General features: G+C 38.3%; 2 protein-coding genes across 3 annotated transcripts in view; one reads left to right on the forward strand and one right to left on the reverse strand.

Moving 5' to 3' along the window:
• IFT74 (intraflagellar transport 74) overlaps positions 1 to 18,057 on the reverse strand; it is a 55,626-nt gene that overhangs the window by 34,127 nt on the left and 3,442 nt on the right. Inside the window, exons 3-8 of one of the 2 annotated variants that reach the window (XM_063129206.1) lie at positions 17,773 to 17,908; positions 15,923 to 15,971; positions 14,175 to 14,273; positions 13,939 to 13,999; positions 13,655 to 13,714; positions 11,844 to 11,905 (exon numbers count right to left, since the gene is read on the reverse strand). In XM_063129206.1, coding sequence (XP_062985276.1) covers positions 11,844 to 11,905; positions 13,655 to 13,714; positions 13,939 to 13,999; positions 14,175 to 14,273; positions 15,923 to 15,971; positions 17,773 to 17,908 — 467 coding nt within the window. Of the gene's footprint in view, positions 1 to 11,843; positions 11,906 to 13,654; positions 13,715 to 13,938; positions 14,000 to 14,174; positions 14,274 to 15,922; positions 15,972 to 17,772; positions 17,909 to 18,057 lie in introns of those variants that run through there. The other variant, XM_063129207.1, reaches the window with a different exon arrangement.
• LRRC19 (leucine rich repeat containing 19) lies at positions 5,771 to 10,671 on the forward strand. Its single transcript, XM_063128400.1, has 4 exons — positions 5,771 to 5,851; positions 6,813 to 7,323; positions 9,057 to 9,248; positions 10,364 to 10,671. Exons 1-4 carry the CDS (start codon positions 5,771 to 5,773, stop codon positions 10,669 to 10,671), a joined length of 1,092 nt encoding a protein of 363 aa, XP_062984470.1.

The raw sequence follows: 18,057 nt of genomic DNA on the forward strand, positions 1-18,057 counted from the left end.
GGCCTAATGCATTGGCCATTCTGAGCATATGGTCTGAGAAACGGACCATATCATCCGACGGCGAAGAAGGGTCAGCATCATCGACTGCATCGTCCGGAGAAAGTGCGGTTGGAACCAAAGAGTGTGCCGACTCGGAGTCGGATGGGTAGTTCTCTTCTGGCGAAGACAGCGTCACCACTTGCAAATCTAGCCATTCTTCCTGCGTAGATAATGCAGCCGGCGCAGCGACCGGTATCGCATGTTGTTCACGATGTCGAGGGGTCGATACCGTCGAAACTTGATGCATGGAGGGAGGAGGCAAAGGTAACTGGCATACCCTCGATGTTGGTGGAGGATGTGCATAATAGCCCTCAGGCTGGTAATGCTGCTGGTCACCTTGAAAAAATTGTTGCGGTCGGTAACGATCCCACTCGTAATAGCCGTACCTGGATTGGGGATCAGAGTACTGCGATACTCTGTCCCAATCGCGTCTTGGAGTCTGTCTTGGCGAGGGCTGCACAGGGATTAAACCCTGGAGCTCCTGGGGTCTTACAGGTTGTCGAGCGGAAGCTACCGACACCGAATCTCGGATCTCGCCTTCTGATAAACTTGGAGGGCGTGTCGGTACCGTGGCCATCGGCACCGACAGAGGCCTCGACACCGAAGGAGATCTCGGTATCGAAGTGGTAGGCGCGGTAGGAGGAGTGGAATGGCTCCTGGCAGATTCCCGCGGTCGAGGTGACGCTAAAGCGGCTCTCTCCGCATCCCTCTTTCTCTTTTTCTTCTTCTTCTTCTCCAGTTCGGGAGAAGGCATCGGAGTTCTGGCTTTCTTAGAAACCTTCTTAGCCATTGAACTTGATAAAGACCGACCAGGCGTGAGGGGTATCTCAGCCCTATTTGCTCTGGCCTGCACTTCAGTGCTATGGTCTGACGGTTTGTCTGGAACAGTCTTGGTAACTGCCGTTTTGTGGGCAACGGACTTATGAACCGCCTTTTTCTCCATTGTAGGGGCCTCCGTGGCCTTGAGAGCCTTTTCCCACAGTATCGAACGGAGTCGGTCCGCTCGATTTTTTCTTGTTTGTTTGGTAAATGACATACAGTGGTGGCAGGTCTCAACAACGTGTCCTTCGCCCAAACACAAAACACAAAGGGAGTGTCCGTCAGTCGGCGGAAGTTTGGCCCCACACTTAACGCACTTTCTAAACGGGGCTTTAAGTGCCATAAAGGCCTCACGTGACCGAAGTCGCTGAGGAGAACTATCTACAATAACTTTTTTTTTTTTTTTTTTTAGATACAAGAAAGTTTGTAAGAAAAAAGAGTTTAGAAAGAGTTTAGAAAAGATTGAAGAACGAAGAAGATAGTAACAAGAAGAAGCTATACGAAAACGCTAGAGGTTCGGTTAAACAGGTCTGTGCACAATGGCGGACGACGAAGAACTGAGGTAAGGGCGGGAACCCCATGGACATGCGCGGTAGCGTGGGGGAGGGGTTCCCGCCAAAAACGTTCCACTCAGCTAGAGAAGGTTCTGGTCTGGTCTCTGCGCAGGCGCAAAGCCCATATGTGTGATGCATAGAGACCACGAAGAAGAACCTACAGACTTACAATTTATATGTACATAAGACCTCCCCATTCAATTTTGCATTTTGCAAGATACCTGCTTGCACACAGAGAGTTCAATTAATTGTTATTTATTACAGTCACAGACCAGCAAAATCAATATAAAACATGCAAAGGATAGATAAAAAGTGACATAAAAACAGAATACAGCTTGGTGAAGTTCCTTCTCTCAGGAGGATTGCAACGTTATTTTTCTAATTTGCACTGAGGTCATAAGAAATTTAGAGACCCTTTCAGTAATATGCGAGGACACATCCCTTAAACAAATCAATACCAAAGTTGTGGGGTTACATCCAGAAAAGGCTGTTAATAATGGAAAGAGTAACTTCTCTCTGCATTCCTCATACATGTTACAATGCAAAACAACATGTTCGACAGATTCTGTTGCTCCACAGCCACAGGGACATATCTGTTCATTAACTGTGATTTTACTAAATTGCCCTTCTAGTAGTGCTGATAGCAACACATTAAAGCAAGCAAGGGTAAATGCTCTTCAATACTTGGGAATGGTCACACAGAGAGTTGACTGTGAAGAGGGCTGGAGTGGGGACAGCAGGTGTGATTCCAATCCACCAATTCCAACATGCTCACTTTTATGTGAACAGGGCTAGCATGAACACACATTAACTAATATCTGGAAGGGATTTTGTTTTGCTTTGAAGAAGCTTCTGTCCTCTGCATCTTGTCAGGGATGGGAAGCAGCAGACAGCTTTATGGCTGAAAACCACTGTAGTAGATTGTGAAGAGAAAAAGGCTCATAGGGGAAGAGTGAGAGAACAGCATTTCCTTATACTGTTCAGACACTCATGCTATAGCTTTGTTAGTCTCAGTAGCTGTTGTCAAAACCTTCTTTCTGACCTTTGATCTAAAGTCAAACCTACGCATTCTTCCCTATGAAAATGTCCGTTTCAATAAACAGGCTTCTCCTGTGGACATTGCTAACTATACCATACATGAAATAAACTTTCCTAGCTCTCTGTATCTTATATAACTATGCTTTATTGGAAACCCTTAACAGTAGATGAACTTATTCTCTCTCCACACGCCCCATGTCATGAACACGACCTGATAATAATCTAAGACTTCTGATTGGCTGCAAGTCTATTAAATCATAGATGAACATAAGAAATTACACCGCCTAGTCAATCTTTTGCTAAAGGAGTCTTGCACACTTTTTCATGTTAAACTACCTGCCTGCTAAATTGGGTACAAAGGTTGAAGCCAAGTGAAGTAACATTGCACCTTTCATCCCTTCATTTTAAATCCACAGGAAAACACGCAAGCATGCATTTGATGTTCCAAAGAAAAAATAAGAAGGTAAGACAGTTTGGAAATTGTTAATAGGACAATCTACAAGTGTGTAATGAAATATATCGGTTCCTAAACCAGGTGTTAAGATGATAGCTGCAATACTGTCTAGCTTTTAAAACTTTTATGAATTTGGAGTAAATCACTGAACGTGTGACAACTTGTGAGAGGACGTATTTGGATCTTTGGAAAATAATAGCTTTGAAATGTTTTTCCCCAGATTATCCTGCAAACTGTATTCTTTGTTATTTTTAAATAATGTAAGGATTATAAAGAAACACTACTATAATAAATGTGAAATCCTAGTGTTTTTTTTAATATATATTGACTAAGAGGAGATTGAGAGAAGCTTTCACAACAAACTACTATAATGTGGGTTTCGGTTGGTTGGTTGCACCGATGTTTCTAGTACGTAACTTATTAGCTGTAATTTTACCTCTGTTCTTGTAAGATTTATGAGGTTTTCTCTGTAAAGAGAGGTCACACACACCTCAGCACTGCAATGAAATATAGCTCTTGTTTTATGTGGCCCTGATCATCAGCGCCATTTCAGAGCTCAGTGGGGGCAGGGAGCAAGGTTCTTAGTAAGGTATAAAAATGTGTTCTTTGATTACTGCAGATTAAAACAATGTATTAAAAGAACATTTGTTGTGCTTACTTGTCCTATCATAAAAACTACACCTGTGTTAAGAGAGAGCAGGTTCCCCACTATGAAGCGGACTTGTGCTTTAGCATGCATAGCTGGTATCTACCCCATTTAGTCGCTCATAAACCATCGTTGCTATGTATTACAAAACAGGTGGCCACATTTAGGCACCTTTGGGAAATAATCACATCCAGTTCAAAACACAGAAGAGGGTATGTTCCCCTCTGGCTCCCCCTCAATAGCGTCCCTGGTGCTGATCTAGTGATGCATACTAAAATGTGCGCACAATACTGGACCTTCCTACATTCTTTTCTAAAATACATCCTTCCTTAAACAAGGAAGCTTCCTCTGAAACTCCGGCAGTGAGGAGGGGGACACAGCAACTTCTACACTGTTTCCAAGGAAGGAAGAGGCATTCTGCCTCTGGTTTTACTCAAAAGAGTATGACAAAACCTAAGCTGGGAGAAGTCTAGAAGGAACTTGTGCCTCCCAAGCAGCTCTCCCTCACAGGTGTGTTTGTGTACATATATGTGTCTTTGCATGGATCTCTGCTTCAGCATCCCTTGCAGCTCTTTATGTCAAAAAGGTTGTTCACCTGTAAAGTACAGCATACAAGGGAGTTTATTTGGGAAGAACTACATTCTGCCAATGTGACTGATCTGTACCTATTTGTACAGGAGTCATATTGAAGGCAGTTGTCCTGTATGAGAATAATCAAAGCTTGAACCCCCAGCCAATCAAGCATGCAATCGTTTGTCAACCATTCATTGGAACAGATGTTATGGTTTCACCTTTGGGTCATTTTCATGATCTGCAATATGGATGTTGTTGGAGTGTTACAACTGAAAACAACAACAACCCTTATTATTTTGCCTCACAAATAAATTACTGGATGCCTTGGGTAGACATATTCTACAATCTACTACTGAAACTTTCCTGTTTTGCTTTGATTCCCTTATTTTGTAGAGATGAACACATGCCAGATCCACATGCATTCTGTTTGTTATGTGTCAGTTTGCTTTCCAACAGTTCCTATGCCAATCCTCCAAATGTTTTAAACTCTCCCATTTTACAAAACAAAAACCATTTTGGAATGTGGGAGTGGGAGCAGACCAAAGAATTCCAGTGCACATATACTATTTTATAGAATCATAGAATAATAGAGTTGGAAGGGGCCTATAAGGCCATTGAGTTCAACCCCCTTGCTCAATGCAGGACTTTCTTCTGTATGTGTAAGATACCTAAATAGATCAGGGCCGTGTGGCTTTTTAAGGATCAGAACACAAGGTGAAGCATCTCCTGTAAACTGAAAGATGGCAAGAAGGAAGGAAGAGTAACCTTGAGCATCTCTACATTAAGGGAAATTGTGTTGTTTAGCCAGGGCTGTTGTGTTTCCTGGTTCTTTGGCACAATTGATATGGGCTGCATTACACAGGAGGAGAGTCATGACAAGGGAAGATCCTGCCATTTCCTGGGGCTCCTTTAAACAGCAGACAGGTTTTGAGGGAGCACCTCCCTCCCTGGCATGTGTGCAAAGGGGCGGGGAGGGGGCGTTGTGTGCTGTACTATGGAGTAAGCCCCATTGAACACAATGGGAGTTACGCCTAAGCAGACACATGGGGAACTACTAGCACAAACCAACAGAAAGAAGAAAAAATTAAAAGAATCACAAGTACAACTCTAATCTAGCATAATGAAGGGTCTCCCTTACTTGGGAGTAAGTTGGATCTGCCTCCCTTTGTTGAAGAAGGGCATTTTACCATCTTCTCGCTCCGATAGCAAGGAAAGTCCTTCCTCACCAAGTTCATAGTGTAATGTCAACTTTACACACTGCTAATTTCACACCCTTAGGTTTATTCCAGCTTAACTCTGATTTTTTAAAAAACGGAATGGGGGGTGGGTTTAACCACAGGAGACGTCCTGGTTTTTTTTACAGCGTCATGTAATCCACCTGGAAACTTCCGTAAGTGGTTAGTCACTAGTGTGCTATAAATACCTCATTTAGAGAAGCCCCTTGCAACACAAACAATATATTTTCATATTGTATGGATTCATTTGGCTTTGGAATCAATCTCGGACACCCCTAATATTCACGATTTGCCACAGAGAGAATTATAGGGGGGGGAGCTTTAAAGTTCGTATCATCAGACTGAACATCAATTCATCCTAATATCAGAGTGACAACTTATATCTAATATTGTAAATTGACAGATTTTGAACATGAAGCTTGTTTGGCTCCTGATATTGTTTGCAGCCCTCTTTCTACACCCAGCTGTGACTGAACGCAATACTTCTCAAACTGTAAGTTTTATAACCAAAACCAACTATTTCTCTTTGGCTACTTTTCCTAGAAAGTTGTTAACAGCTCAATCCTATTCATGGGCTATATCCAAAGTAACGTGAGAAAACTTCTGCTTGTGCAATGGTAGTTTCCCTTTCCCTTATCCTGCCTGCAGCCAGCACCCACACCCGGAATTCTGCCAGCGATGCCCGTTGGATACATCCCCATATATATATATATATATATATATATATATATATCATATATATATATATTAATTTTTGTGAACCGCCCAGAGAGCTCCGGCTATTGGGCGGTATAGAAATGTAATAAATAAATAAATAAATATCCTAAGAAGTTTTATTGTATTCAATGTGGATTATTTGTAAGTGTATGTAGACTGCAATCTGTGGTTACTTTTGAAACCTCTATCAACATAAAGCCTAGAAAAGCCTAAGTGATTTGGGGGACTTTGAATTTTTAAGCTTAATACTCCACAATAGAAAGGAATTTAACCTATTTGACATTTGAGTTTTGAGATTTCAACAAAAAAGTAACAATATTATTTTCCTGCAACCTGAACTACCTCTTTATGGTCAACTTCTTTCACACATGGATCATAAGGATGCTTCTAAAAGGAAGAACCATAAAGTGCGATCAGTTGTTGCTTTGTTCTAATTATATGATTATTAAGCTGTTATTTTTATTTCTATATTGCAGTACAAGTTAATTGTTGCAATGTGATTTCATTTTGTATTTTATTTTATCAGCTGGTCTGGTTTCTTTTTGAAAAAGAGTAGGGTAGAAACTTTTACAAAAAACAGTATTACAAATATTTTTAGTAAATATTTTCATGGCAGTATTTCATTACAGGTGCTTGATGTTTAGCATGTCCACTATTTTATCCTGATTATCTTCCCCACTACACAATATCTTCTAATCTATTTTCATAATAGTTTTTTTTTCTCTTTTCATTAACAGGTTGTGTGTAACGAAACAGCAAAAAATTACTCTTTAGTTCCTCTCAATCTAAACATAAATGTTTCTGTGCTATGCCTCAGTTATAACAACATTGCTTTAAATAAGAATGATACACAGATTCTTCGCAACTACATTAATATCAGAGAGCTATATCTGAACAACAATAGCATTGCTGTTCTACGTAATTACAGCTTTCAGCGTCTTTCAAAACTAGCAATTCTAGATGTCAGTAATAATTCTATCACAGCAGTTGAACAAGCAGCATTTGCTGGTTTAAGTAAGCTCATGACTTTGCATCTACAGAATAACAGAATCACACAATTAGATTCTAATGCATTCATATTGCTAAAGAGCTTGAAGGTCTTGACACTACAAAATAACCACTTAGGAAATTTTGATATTAAAGTATCACTTAATTTAAGCAGAATTATATTAAGTGGAAATCCATGGAATTGTTCGTGTGGCCTCTATAGTTTACAGAGTTGGCTGGACAATACTAATGTAACAATGGGTAAGTATCACAAAATTACTTGTGTCTTGATGTTTTTATGTATATGATTTTCATCATATAGTACTGAGTATATTTCATTGGCTTCTAGCAGTAGCTATCCTCATATCTTCTATTTTCTGAAACAATACTTTCCTTTAGATTGAGAGGCAAATATCTTAGGAGTAATCAGTAAACAAACAAACAATGCATTACAAAGATATCGTGGACTGGTTCATACACAAAGTTAAGCCATGGTTTCTAAACAAGCCAACTTCAATTATGGGTTATGAAACTGGCTTGTATAACTAACCAGCATTTGTTTTAAACCATGATCTCTGGTTCATACGTAACCATATGCCAGGATTCTTCTTCCTGGCATCACAGGAGAAGAGGGCTCATGAGCCTGAAACTTTGCTCAGTCTTATTCCAGCACATGTATGCAGTGCAAAATCATGAGTTTAGTGTCATATGCAGACCAGCGTAGTAAGAATGAAGCATAGCCTTCATATATTAAAATTATATTTGAAAACAATAAATTTAAGAGATGCCTATTTATCCAATTGATTTCTTAAAAGAACAAGAGGGGTTTGCACAATGCCTAGGATGGTGTGAATAATGTGGTTTCAGAGAAATAATAGTGCAATCTTATTACAATCTTATAAGCCCCTCTGAATTTAATGGGATTTACTCCCAGATATGTACAGGATTACAACTCAAGATTCATACTAAATGGATGAATAGCTCAGCAACACATGCCTGTTAATATTACATGTGATACTGAATTAGAACAATGTTCATATAAGTTCTGACAAGGAATATTTTCATGGAATGTATAATCTTTTGGACAGAGTATTGGTTTTCTATAGTAGTACCTTCTAGTTGAATATTTGATGGAACACTTCCATACTGACAAGAAATCACAATCTTAAAAAGCTGACAACCTTAAAGAAGAAGTTGACAATCCTGTTTTGAATTAACTATTTACCAAACCAGGCTCCAAGAGAATGGTATTTAACTGTGTAAGGCACCCTTCCCCAACCTGATGCTCCCCCAGATATCTTGGCCTGCAACTTTCCTGACCACAAATCATGCTGACTGGGAATTATGGGAATTGCAGTTCAACTCATTTGGAGAGCTCTGGGTTGAAGAAGGCTGTTGTAAGGCATTCTTCAGATATCTGGAAACTGATAGTGAAAGCACAAGATGAATTTCTCGGAGTAAAATTTAACAACAGATGGTGACCATTCTTGAAGACTTCAAGAAGAATTTAGATTTGTGGATGGGTGGAAGCAAAGAAATGAACCTTCAACCTGCCCTTATCGCTAGATTGCCATGACCTATGCAATTATAATCAACCTAAAGGGATTTTTTTTACTCTTTTTTGCTAAATAAGAAGCAATTTTAAATACAAATTCATTTAAATGAATTATGTAAAGCAACAATTATCTTTTTTGTCTCCGGCAATTATATCATAATATCATCGGTCTCATTGAACTTTTAAACAATAGTATTTTTGCACGAATGAAGTTACAATTTTGTAACAGTACTAGCCAAACACTTTTAAGGCTTCAATCAATGTATGATTGAATGAGAGAAAAAATGAGAGAAAAAAGTCTTATAACTGCTAGCATCCCTAACCAGTTATGCTAGTTGGGGAGTTCTTGGGAGTTGTAGGACTTTTTTCTGTCTAAATATTAATAAACTGCACCCTAATAATATTTAATACTGTTTTTATTAATTGCTTATATTTACAGAAAATGAAAACAATACTGTGTGTACATCTCCAAATAATCTGAAAAACAATCCTATCAAGACAACAATTCTGCCAAATTGTCAGAATGGAGGGCTGACTGGAATGACCACCATATCTTCCATTTTTACAAGTCCTAACAATGATACTCTAATATCTGCAAAGAATAATACAAATGGAAGATCATTAAATTCAGGTATATTTCAGTCTGAGTTAACACAGACTATCTACAAACATATCTGTCCATCCTTTATTTTAAAAATTTCTAAAAGTGATCTCACAATATATTATAAAATAAGAACATTAACCTTTTCCAAATCTCTCTGAAAAAATAACTTGAACAATCTTGTATACTTTAAGCAAAAATTGTCAAGAAAGAAACTCTTGGCTTAGCTTAATGACTCCACGTTCTATCCTATTCCAACCAAATTAGAATATCTATATCTATATCTATATCTATATATATATATCACAAATTAGAATATATATCTATATCTATATATATATCTCCATTTAAACGTAAAAATATCATAACTTGAGATATATTACAACCATCATTTTTGCATTTTAAATTATGTACTACATTGAAATATTTTTGTGTACACTGTATAAATCTACGAAACAGTCTTTTCTAGAGTAGATAATCATTGGGAATGCTGAACTAAAAGATATTAGACAGCTTTATATCCATACTGGCAAACTTCAGATGAACCCAGACAATCCTGAGTTACTGGTAGCTCAAAAGTTTTAAATTGTATTGTTAAACTTCTGTTTGTCCTGCAACTTCAAATTGATCTGATTCAACAAGAAAGAACCTCCTCATGATATTCGTGCATGGTATTCATTCATTCATTGAACCTGATGAATCATTGGTTGATGAAGATGGGTATCCCAAGCTGGGGCCACTAATCACATACAAACTAGATCTGGATTGAAGTAGATGTCTGAGATCCAAGGAGGCAGCCAGCATTTTGTACATTCAACTATACCAGTTGAATGTACACATTTATTATTCCCACAACAGACTCCTTCAGGGCTTTTTATTAAATATAGCAACTGCTGAAATATGTTCAACCAAATATCAATACTGTTTTAAAATTTCACAGCATTAAATTTGAATTCTGCTTTTAAAATGTTAATAGGCAAATTCCCTAAAACACTATTTGCTATGGGAGGAGAGGCATTGTTGGATGCCCTCTTAAAGCCCACCCACTTTACAGAAGATCTGTGAGGAAAATTGAGATAAGGAGTTTTACAGTATGTTTATACTGAACAGTACTACAAAGACGTTTTATTTATTTTAACATGCAGGTGTTCACCACTTTGGCAAAAGCTGGACCTTTCTGATGGGTGTACTAGTAATTCTTGTTGGCACTACCTTACTTATCGTAATGGCCATCAAATTCCCAGTCTGGTATCGTTATTTTAGGAGCTATAATCATAGGCGTCTGGAAGAAGATGAACCTGAGATGTTTGAAGAAACTTTCACACCTCATATGTGCACATTCCCACAAACACCAGCTTCCAATGAAGACGAGTCTGTAGTAGTTTTTGAACAATTTCACACATTTGTTCCAGAAGATGATGGATTTATTGAAGACAAGTATATTGATCCCTGAAAATTTACTACAAATATTGCAGACTGAACTTCTCTGCCCTGTCCTGAAATAGCAGTACAGCACTGTGGTATTTGTAGCTCTATATACTATCGGGCTATAAAGAAATGTTGCTGTTTGTGATAAATCAAAGTACATATGATTCAATCTTAACATATTAAGGAACACTACTCATTTGTTATCATGATGGAGGATCATTCTTTTCATGTGAAAATCAATGCATTTTCTTGGAGTAAAAGAAAGAGAAACTTGTTTCTGGATATTTAAAAACCTAGTGATCAATGTCCTAAATAACACAAGTTATACGAGTCATTAGAGAGATCTGCCCTAGGAGTTTAAAATGTGACAGCCAGCAAATAAATAAATAAAATCTTCCATATCTGAACATAAGAGAAATATTTTAACATTTTAAAAATAATTCTCACTAAGAAGTAGGTTTTGTTTTTGTTGCATGACACAAACTATTACAAATACAAAGTAATGTAAAATGTTCCATAATTGTTTACACTTTGGTGGGACCTAATAATAATAATAAAAAAAATATGTATCCCTGCAATTAAGGAAATGAACACTGAAGAAGGCATGACAGGTTTTTTGTTTTCATTGTGGGCATGTCCTGGAAGAAAGGGCATTAACTTTTCCATTAACTGTTCACATGTTTTTGGATTGCACTTCAATCTTGAATTAGTTGCAAAGATAGCGGCCATGTGGTTGTGACATAAAGCTATGATTTTTAAGCATTAAACTCATATTGGACAAAATGAGTTCATCCAAAACATTTGCCATGAGAGATGTGTATTGAATGGCTAATTGCCAGACCACATCTGATGTATTAAGACTTCAATCACATGCACATTTAATTTGAATGCAGGTAACCAATGTGACTCATTTCCAAGAAAGACTGTTTAGGATTAAGGTAGAATACTCTTATTAATAAAAAGCCTGATGGAATTGAAATAAGAGCTGCTTAACCAACTTTGTGACAATTGTTGTTGCAACTTACACTGGTTAGTTGTGGTAAACATCTAATGTGTGAAAGTGGGGACATCTGCCTTATGTGTTTGAGGACAAACACTGGACATGTGCCAAGAAACTGCACTAAGTGCTGAGACATAAAAGGGAATGTTCTATGAGTCTGACTTCTCCATTTTGAATTTTTTAATTCATGTACTTACCCTTGTCTTTCTGTAAAAATGATGTCTATGCCCTGAGCTTCACGATCATTTTGAGTTTTCAACTATTAAAAAGACAAAGTCGTCAGTAATTTCACAGCCAAAATAGCTGTGTTATTTCTATAGCAAGTATGAGAAAACACTTGCTATTTCTATAGTTGCTTCTTTTATTCTACTATATTTGCTACTACAGTTTATACATAGGTCAGGCTATAAATGAGAAGCTAAACATATATAAGAACTTAAGGCAATTTAAAATGTGCCGTTAGCAGCCCACATGCATAATAGCTGGATTGTGCATAAAGGTAATGGCACTGCTTTGCTCTATGAAGTAACAGATACCCACAAACATTAATTTATCTGATTTATACCATGCCCTTCTCAGGATGGTTCTCAGGATGGCATACAAAAAGTTACAATTACAATCAAACAAACATTGAAACCAAAACATTGTGAAGGTTTGGGCATAGTGGATGTCTGCCTCCACTTCATGGATCGAAAGCGTCTTGGGGCCAAGATGACCCAGGCTGGTGGTGGCTGTGCATCCGATGCTCCCATGCCCCTTCCACTAGCATTTAAAGCAGCAGTAGCAGCAGCGTTGGCCACCTTAATGGAGGATAGACAGAGCAGTGCAGAAGGGGGAGGTCTCAAGAAACTTTTTGAGGGGGTTGTGAGGTAACTGCCCCTTCTTGCTATGCATGCAAAAAGGGGGAAGAAGTTGAGAAATTCTGGAAAAAGCGGAAAGACGGTGGAAGTGGGGAGAAAGATGTACAGAAGAAGCAGTTGAAATGAGGGGCTAGGTATCAGAGTGATACCTAGTGTAGGCATCAGAGTGAGTTAGAAACTGCTGCAGAAAAGTTGTAGTGATAAGGTGGGCTTCTTAACCCTGCCGAAGGGTGAGAAGGACCCGCACACTTTCCCTTTCTGAATGAAGACTGAGAGGTGGACTCTGAGGATTAATTTATTATTGCATTTATTGCTTTCAGCCTCCTCCCAAAGAGATAGTTCAAAACGTTAAAACTCAGCAATATAAAAGACCTGTATAAAAGCATACACTGGAATTAAAAACAACAACCACAAAGATAAAAAAGGGTGGACAAATTTAAAAAGGACTTTGCTTGGTGGTGAAATACCAAGTAGGCAGAGGGCAAATTTGACGTTACAGGCCCTGATGCAACTGTATCTATGTTCAAAAGCCAAGGCTGTGAGCATATAGTTCTTTCAAATAAACTGCAACCATCTCAACTGCTATTTTCTGGGGTGGCGTGGTGGTGGGAGGTTAACCCATCCTTTCCTGATCAGTATAATTTCAGCTTATTTGCTAGGGCTAAGCATGTGAAATCCTATTTTGTGCAACTGAACCAAAGGGCATATGTACAGAAGTCTCCTTCTATGTTCATATGGTTTAGCTAGATCAGGACACTTTATCCTTTTCCTAATGCATCAGGATGTATCAAATATTTGCTTCAGTAGTAAAATACTTTACTTCTTGCTTGCACTGTCATTTGAGTTGAAATAAAAAAACTGTGTGGTTCATTTTCTGTTATGGTCCAATGCTTGGAAGAGTGGTGACTTTCCATATTCCCTTGTACTGAGTTCAGAGGATGTGGGTTCAGAACAGGCATTCAACACAACTGTTTTGGCTAGGAGTATAAACAGTTACATGCTTCTTGAGTACCAACCACACTGTGCTATTTCAAACATCTCCCTGCAGTAACTTACCAAATGAGAACTTTGCAGTAGTAGTCCAAGGCCAACAATAAACCATCAGTTCAAATACAGTTGAACAATAAAACATCAGTCTTAATACTTACCAGATTATAGTCACTCATAACTTCCTCCATATCTGTATTTGTGTTAAGTTTATCCACCAGCTAAAACAACATAGATACACAATTAATGGTTTGTTTTGGGCTCACATAAGAATATAGCCAGACAAAGAGACTACTGCTTTGAACTTTATCCTCAAATAGACATATGTTACAACTAGATTAGAGAAGCAACAGATAGAAAACTACCTCTAAAAACAACTACTCAATTGCAATTTTTCAATGTATAATCAATAAAAATAAAAATAATTTGTAAAACAATAACATACCATATTGTAGTCTGCTAGTTGTCCTTGAAACTCTTTGATCTCACTTGCTAAAGACTCTGCTCTAAGGGAACAGGAAAAAAATTGCTAGGCAGCATAACTTATGTAATAAAATGCACTTAATGAAAATTTTAGGTTTTAACATATCCAGTCCAAAAGATACGTGTACGCATGATCCTTCCGATTTTAATAAAGACAAATGGATTACAGATTCTGATAACATTTGTAACGTAGCTCACCTTTTTTCATAGGATAGATAGACAGAATTCTCCTGATTATACATGTCAATTTCTTTCTGAAGCTTGTTAATTTCTGCAGTGAGCTCATTTATTTTGCTTCTGTAGAAAAATAAATGGGTGATCATGTTAAGTTGTACTCTTTAATCATTATAATCTATCTTAATTTAATTTATATCATAAATTTCTAGTGGTTATATTACACCAGTAATGGGGGAATGTGTGGATTACAACTTTCATCATCCCTGACCGTTGGCCAACCTTGCAAGGGCTCAAGGGAGTTCGAGTCCAACAACATCTGGAAGGCCACAGCTTCCTTATCTCTGTATTACATGATAGCTTATATTAGGCAGCACACCTCCGGGAGATGGATTTTTTTTCTGGAACCTACATCTGCTGAATCCAATTCTATAAATGATCAGTGTTTTTTTTAATAGAGACAGTTTTGAACAGCCTTTATAGAATTGTGAAAAAGATTAAAATGCTATAGGCTGTGTTTTGACGACATACTATTTGACAACTTCACGATTGTGTACTAATTTGATAGTTGACCTACCCTTAGCTAAGGAGAGCACTTCTGAAGGCTGCAAGTTTATTAATTTATTTATTACATTTCTATACCGCCCAACAGCCGGAGCTCTCTGGGCAGTTCACAAAAATTAAAAACATTCAAAGTATAAAACAACAGTATAAAACCATAATATAAAATACAATATAAAAGCTCAATCAGATAAAAACAGCAGCAATGCAAAATTACAAATTTAAAACACCAAGTTAAAATTTATTTATAGACTGTTCAAATGCTGGGAGAATAAAAAGGTCTTCACCTGGCATCTAAAAGCATATAATGTAGGTGCCAAGCGAACCTCCTTAGGGAGCTCATTCCACAGTCAGGGTGCCACAGCAGAGAAGGCCCTCCTCCTGGTAGCCACCTGCCTCACTTCCTTTGGAAGTTCTACATTGGTTTCATTCTCAACTTTGAGAAGAACCTTAAGGAATGTTTACTTTTGAATACAAAACAGATGTTTCTTCTCTTTTTCTAACTACAGAGTGAAAATGCTTTTTAAAAAAGACCAACAGGATTAAGGACTTTGAACCAGATCTCCTCTGGCTGCCAAAGACCAGGTGCAAAGAAGGAAGAAATATAGTCTTATTCACTCTATAATGATCCTGAGTCTGACGGACTTATGAAGAGGAAAGTGCGTGGGGCAGGAGGAGGCAGTGAAGCCCCTAGTACAGAGGCATGCCAGGAGGTGAGCTGGGCACTGGCCAAATCACCAAGCATCTTGTGGAAAGGGAAGCTATGGCAAATCAGAATGAGGCTTGGTAGAGTGTTAGTCCCTGCTACAGCAAACAGGAAAGAAGTGCAAGAGAAATCCTTCATGCATTTTGGAAAAGAACAGCCAAGAAGGTAATAGTACAATGAGCTAAGCGTAAGACCTATTGGGATGATCCTCTGTGGCTGCACTGAGCACCAGAAAAATGGACTGGGTGGTCTAAGAGGGGAGGAAGACCAGTGAAGCAAGAGCTAAGGAATCTCTCTCACCCCACCAGAGACTACAAACTAGGTGGGATCAAGGAGAGAGGTGATGGAGTGCTGTAACCTGCCCCCCCTCTCTCTCCAGGTCCCTACAATAAATGGCCTGGTGCCACAAAAACTTTGATGGGAATAGGACAAATCTCTTGACCCCACCTGGTCCCATGCTACACAGGGAGACTGCACATAACATTGATAAATGTCTTTCACATACCTAAGCACTCCCAGGTAATATGATTTATCCATTATTTGCCTCTGTGGACCTAACAAAGAAGAGAAAAGGACCAAGTTGTTAGATGACAACACACTATGAAGAGAAGCAATTGTATTAATAAAGAACCCAGTGGTAGTATTCCTGCAAGGTAATATAATAATCAGAAAAAGAGGATGTTTCTTCAAAGGAATCTCTGTGAAGAATATGGCACACTTATTCTCTAAAACTGGGCAGAAGGAAGATTGGGATCTACTGGTAGAACGCTGGATGGTTTGCAGTAGATCAGCAGGGTTTATGATTCCCAATTGCCTAACTAGAGCAACAGCTAAAAAGCTTTCCCCTCCTAAATTAGGAGAAAAAACACTTGGGGAATACCAGGAATGGATTTGAGTGTGAAATGACTTATGAACTTGGATTTGGTACCAATTACAACTTCTTGGGCTGAGCATATGCTCAGAGCACCTTGTTCTATATTTCATACTGTATGTCAAACTGTCTCATTCCCCATCTAAATCCGGTTGGTGGTCCTTGATATTTTAGTAAAACAAACAAACAAACAAAACTAAGTAGATCCTGCAAACCTGAACTCTGCCTGCCACTGCTCTAAAAGATCAAATACGAGATGTCAAAACAGTATAGGCTGTGACTAGATTCAAGGCTTGCTTGGTTGAGGCTGTGTTCGGACATGATCTGCTATTAGAAAATTTCAGCACTGTGTATTAAGGTGTTGGGTGATCTGGCCTTTGATGCGGTAAGCACTTCTGGAGGAAGCAAGTTCTATACAGAGCTCTGTCTTATACATACAAAACAACCAAAAACCTATGTTTATTCTCCAAATTTTAGAGGAGTGAATATTAGTTCTCTTTAATGAACCTTTTATTTCTCTGTAATTTTTTTGTTTTAAAATATGCTTTTAAAATGACTATTTAAAAGTGACTGTTTTAGAATTTACTATGTTGCTTTTATGTAAAACTCTCTAAATGACACTGGGAATGAGAGAGTATTATATAAACAAATGCATTTTAAATAAAAATATATTACTTAGTAATATGAGATGTTTTAAATCTAAACGTACTAATAAAGTGCTTTACATACATTGAGTGGGTTTGTACAACACGACAAACCATCATGGGTAACATCACACATTTGGCAAGATGATCCTCTGGGTTTTAAGTGTTGAACTGACACTTGTGGGTGCCTGGCATCCATTCCACACTTCACTGGGTTTCCAGCAAGCCCTTAAAAGAGATGTCTAGGTCTACCCACTTTTTATGGCTCCAATTCAGACCAGTTACTACCACAGTGACTGCTAATGGGACTTGCTGCAGACTCAGAGAAGTGTGGAATGGAAGCAGGACACCCAGAAATGTCACTTTAACACTTAAAACCCAGAGGTTCACCTTGCTATGTGGGCAATCTTGTCACTTTTTCCAGACCTGTTACTGTCAACAGTGCACAAATTAGCCTACATTGAGTCTCATCTTGTCAATTTCCTTGCATACTTCATACTGCACTTTGGGGCCTTTGACAGATGAAACTTACAAGAATACTGACAAGGCAAGTAATTCTTTCAGAACTCATAGCTCGTTTTAGGTTTTTTAACCATTGCACAGCCCATCTTCCCTGGGTTCGGACAACTTGACAAGTCATGTTCCTGTCTTGAATATTCAAACTGGCCGCCTGCTCATGCCACAACCCATCATGGCTTAAATAAGCCAAGGTGGGCTGTTTCATTGTACATACTACAGTAAAGTACATTCTCCTGTTCTCCCTTTTTTACACAGGCAAAACACCAAATCTGATCACACTAGGTTAACCAATCCTTGTATGCCTTTGTATCTTACAAGTACCTTTCATTCCCGTTTTCATTCCACTCAGCCCTTGCTGTGTCACTGGACGGTCTGCAACTTTAATTTGAGAGGACAAAACCACACCAGTACCTATGGATCCACCACGAGTACCGGGCCTCGAAGTGCCTGGAGGGATCTGACAAAGAAAACAGAATCAGTGGGAAAAAATAAGTAATGTAACAATCCCAAAGAACAATCCCATTTTGTCAATTCTGTTTTGTAATCTATGAATAAACAGTTTAATTATATGTTACATATAACCCAACATACATTTTTTTAAAAGTA

Source organism: Elgaria multicarinata, chromosome 6 (genome assembly GCF_023053635.1).
Source record: "Elgaria multicarinata webbii isolate HBS135686 ecotype San Diego chromosome 6, rElgMul1.1.pri, whole genome shotgun sequence".
Taxonomy (NCBI): Eukaryota; Metazoa; Chordata; class Lepidosauria; order Squamata; family Anguidae; genus Elgaria; species Elgaria multicarinata.

What these genes read in the sequence shown, in the direction of transcription:
- LRRC19 (XM_063128400.1), top strand. Translation starts at nt 5,771, where the DNA reads ATGAAGCTTGTTTGGCTCCTGATATTGTTTGCAGCCCTCTTTCTACAC. An exon ending in CAATACTAATGTAACAATGG is followed by an intron (nt 7,324 to 9,056) that starts GTAAGTATCACA and finishes TTATATTTACAG; the next exon opens with AAAATGAAAACAATACTGTG. An exon ending in TGGAAGATCATTAAATTCAG is followed by an intron (nt 9,249 to 10,363) that starts GTATATTTCAGT and finishes TTTAACATGCAG; the next exon opens with GTGTTCACCACTTTGGCAAA.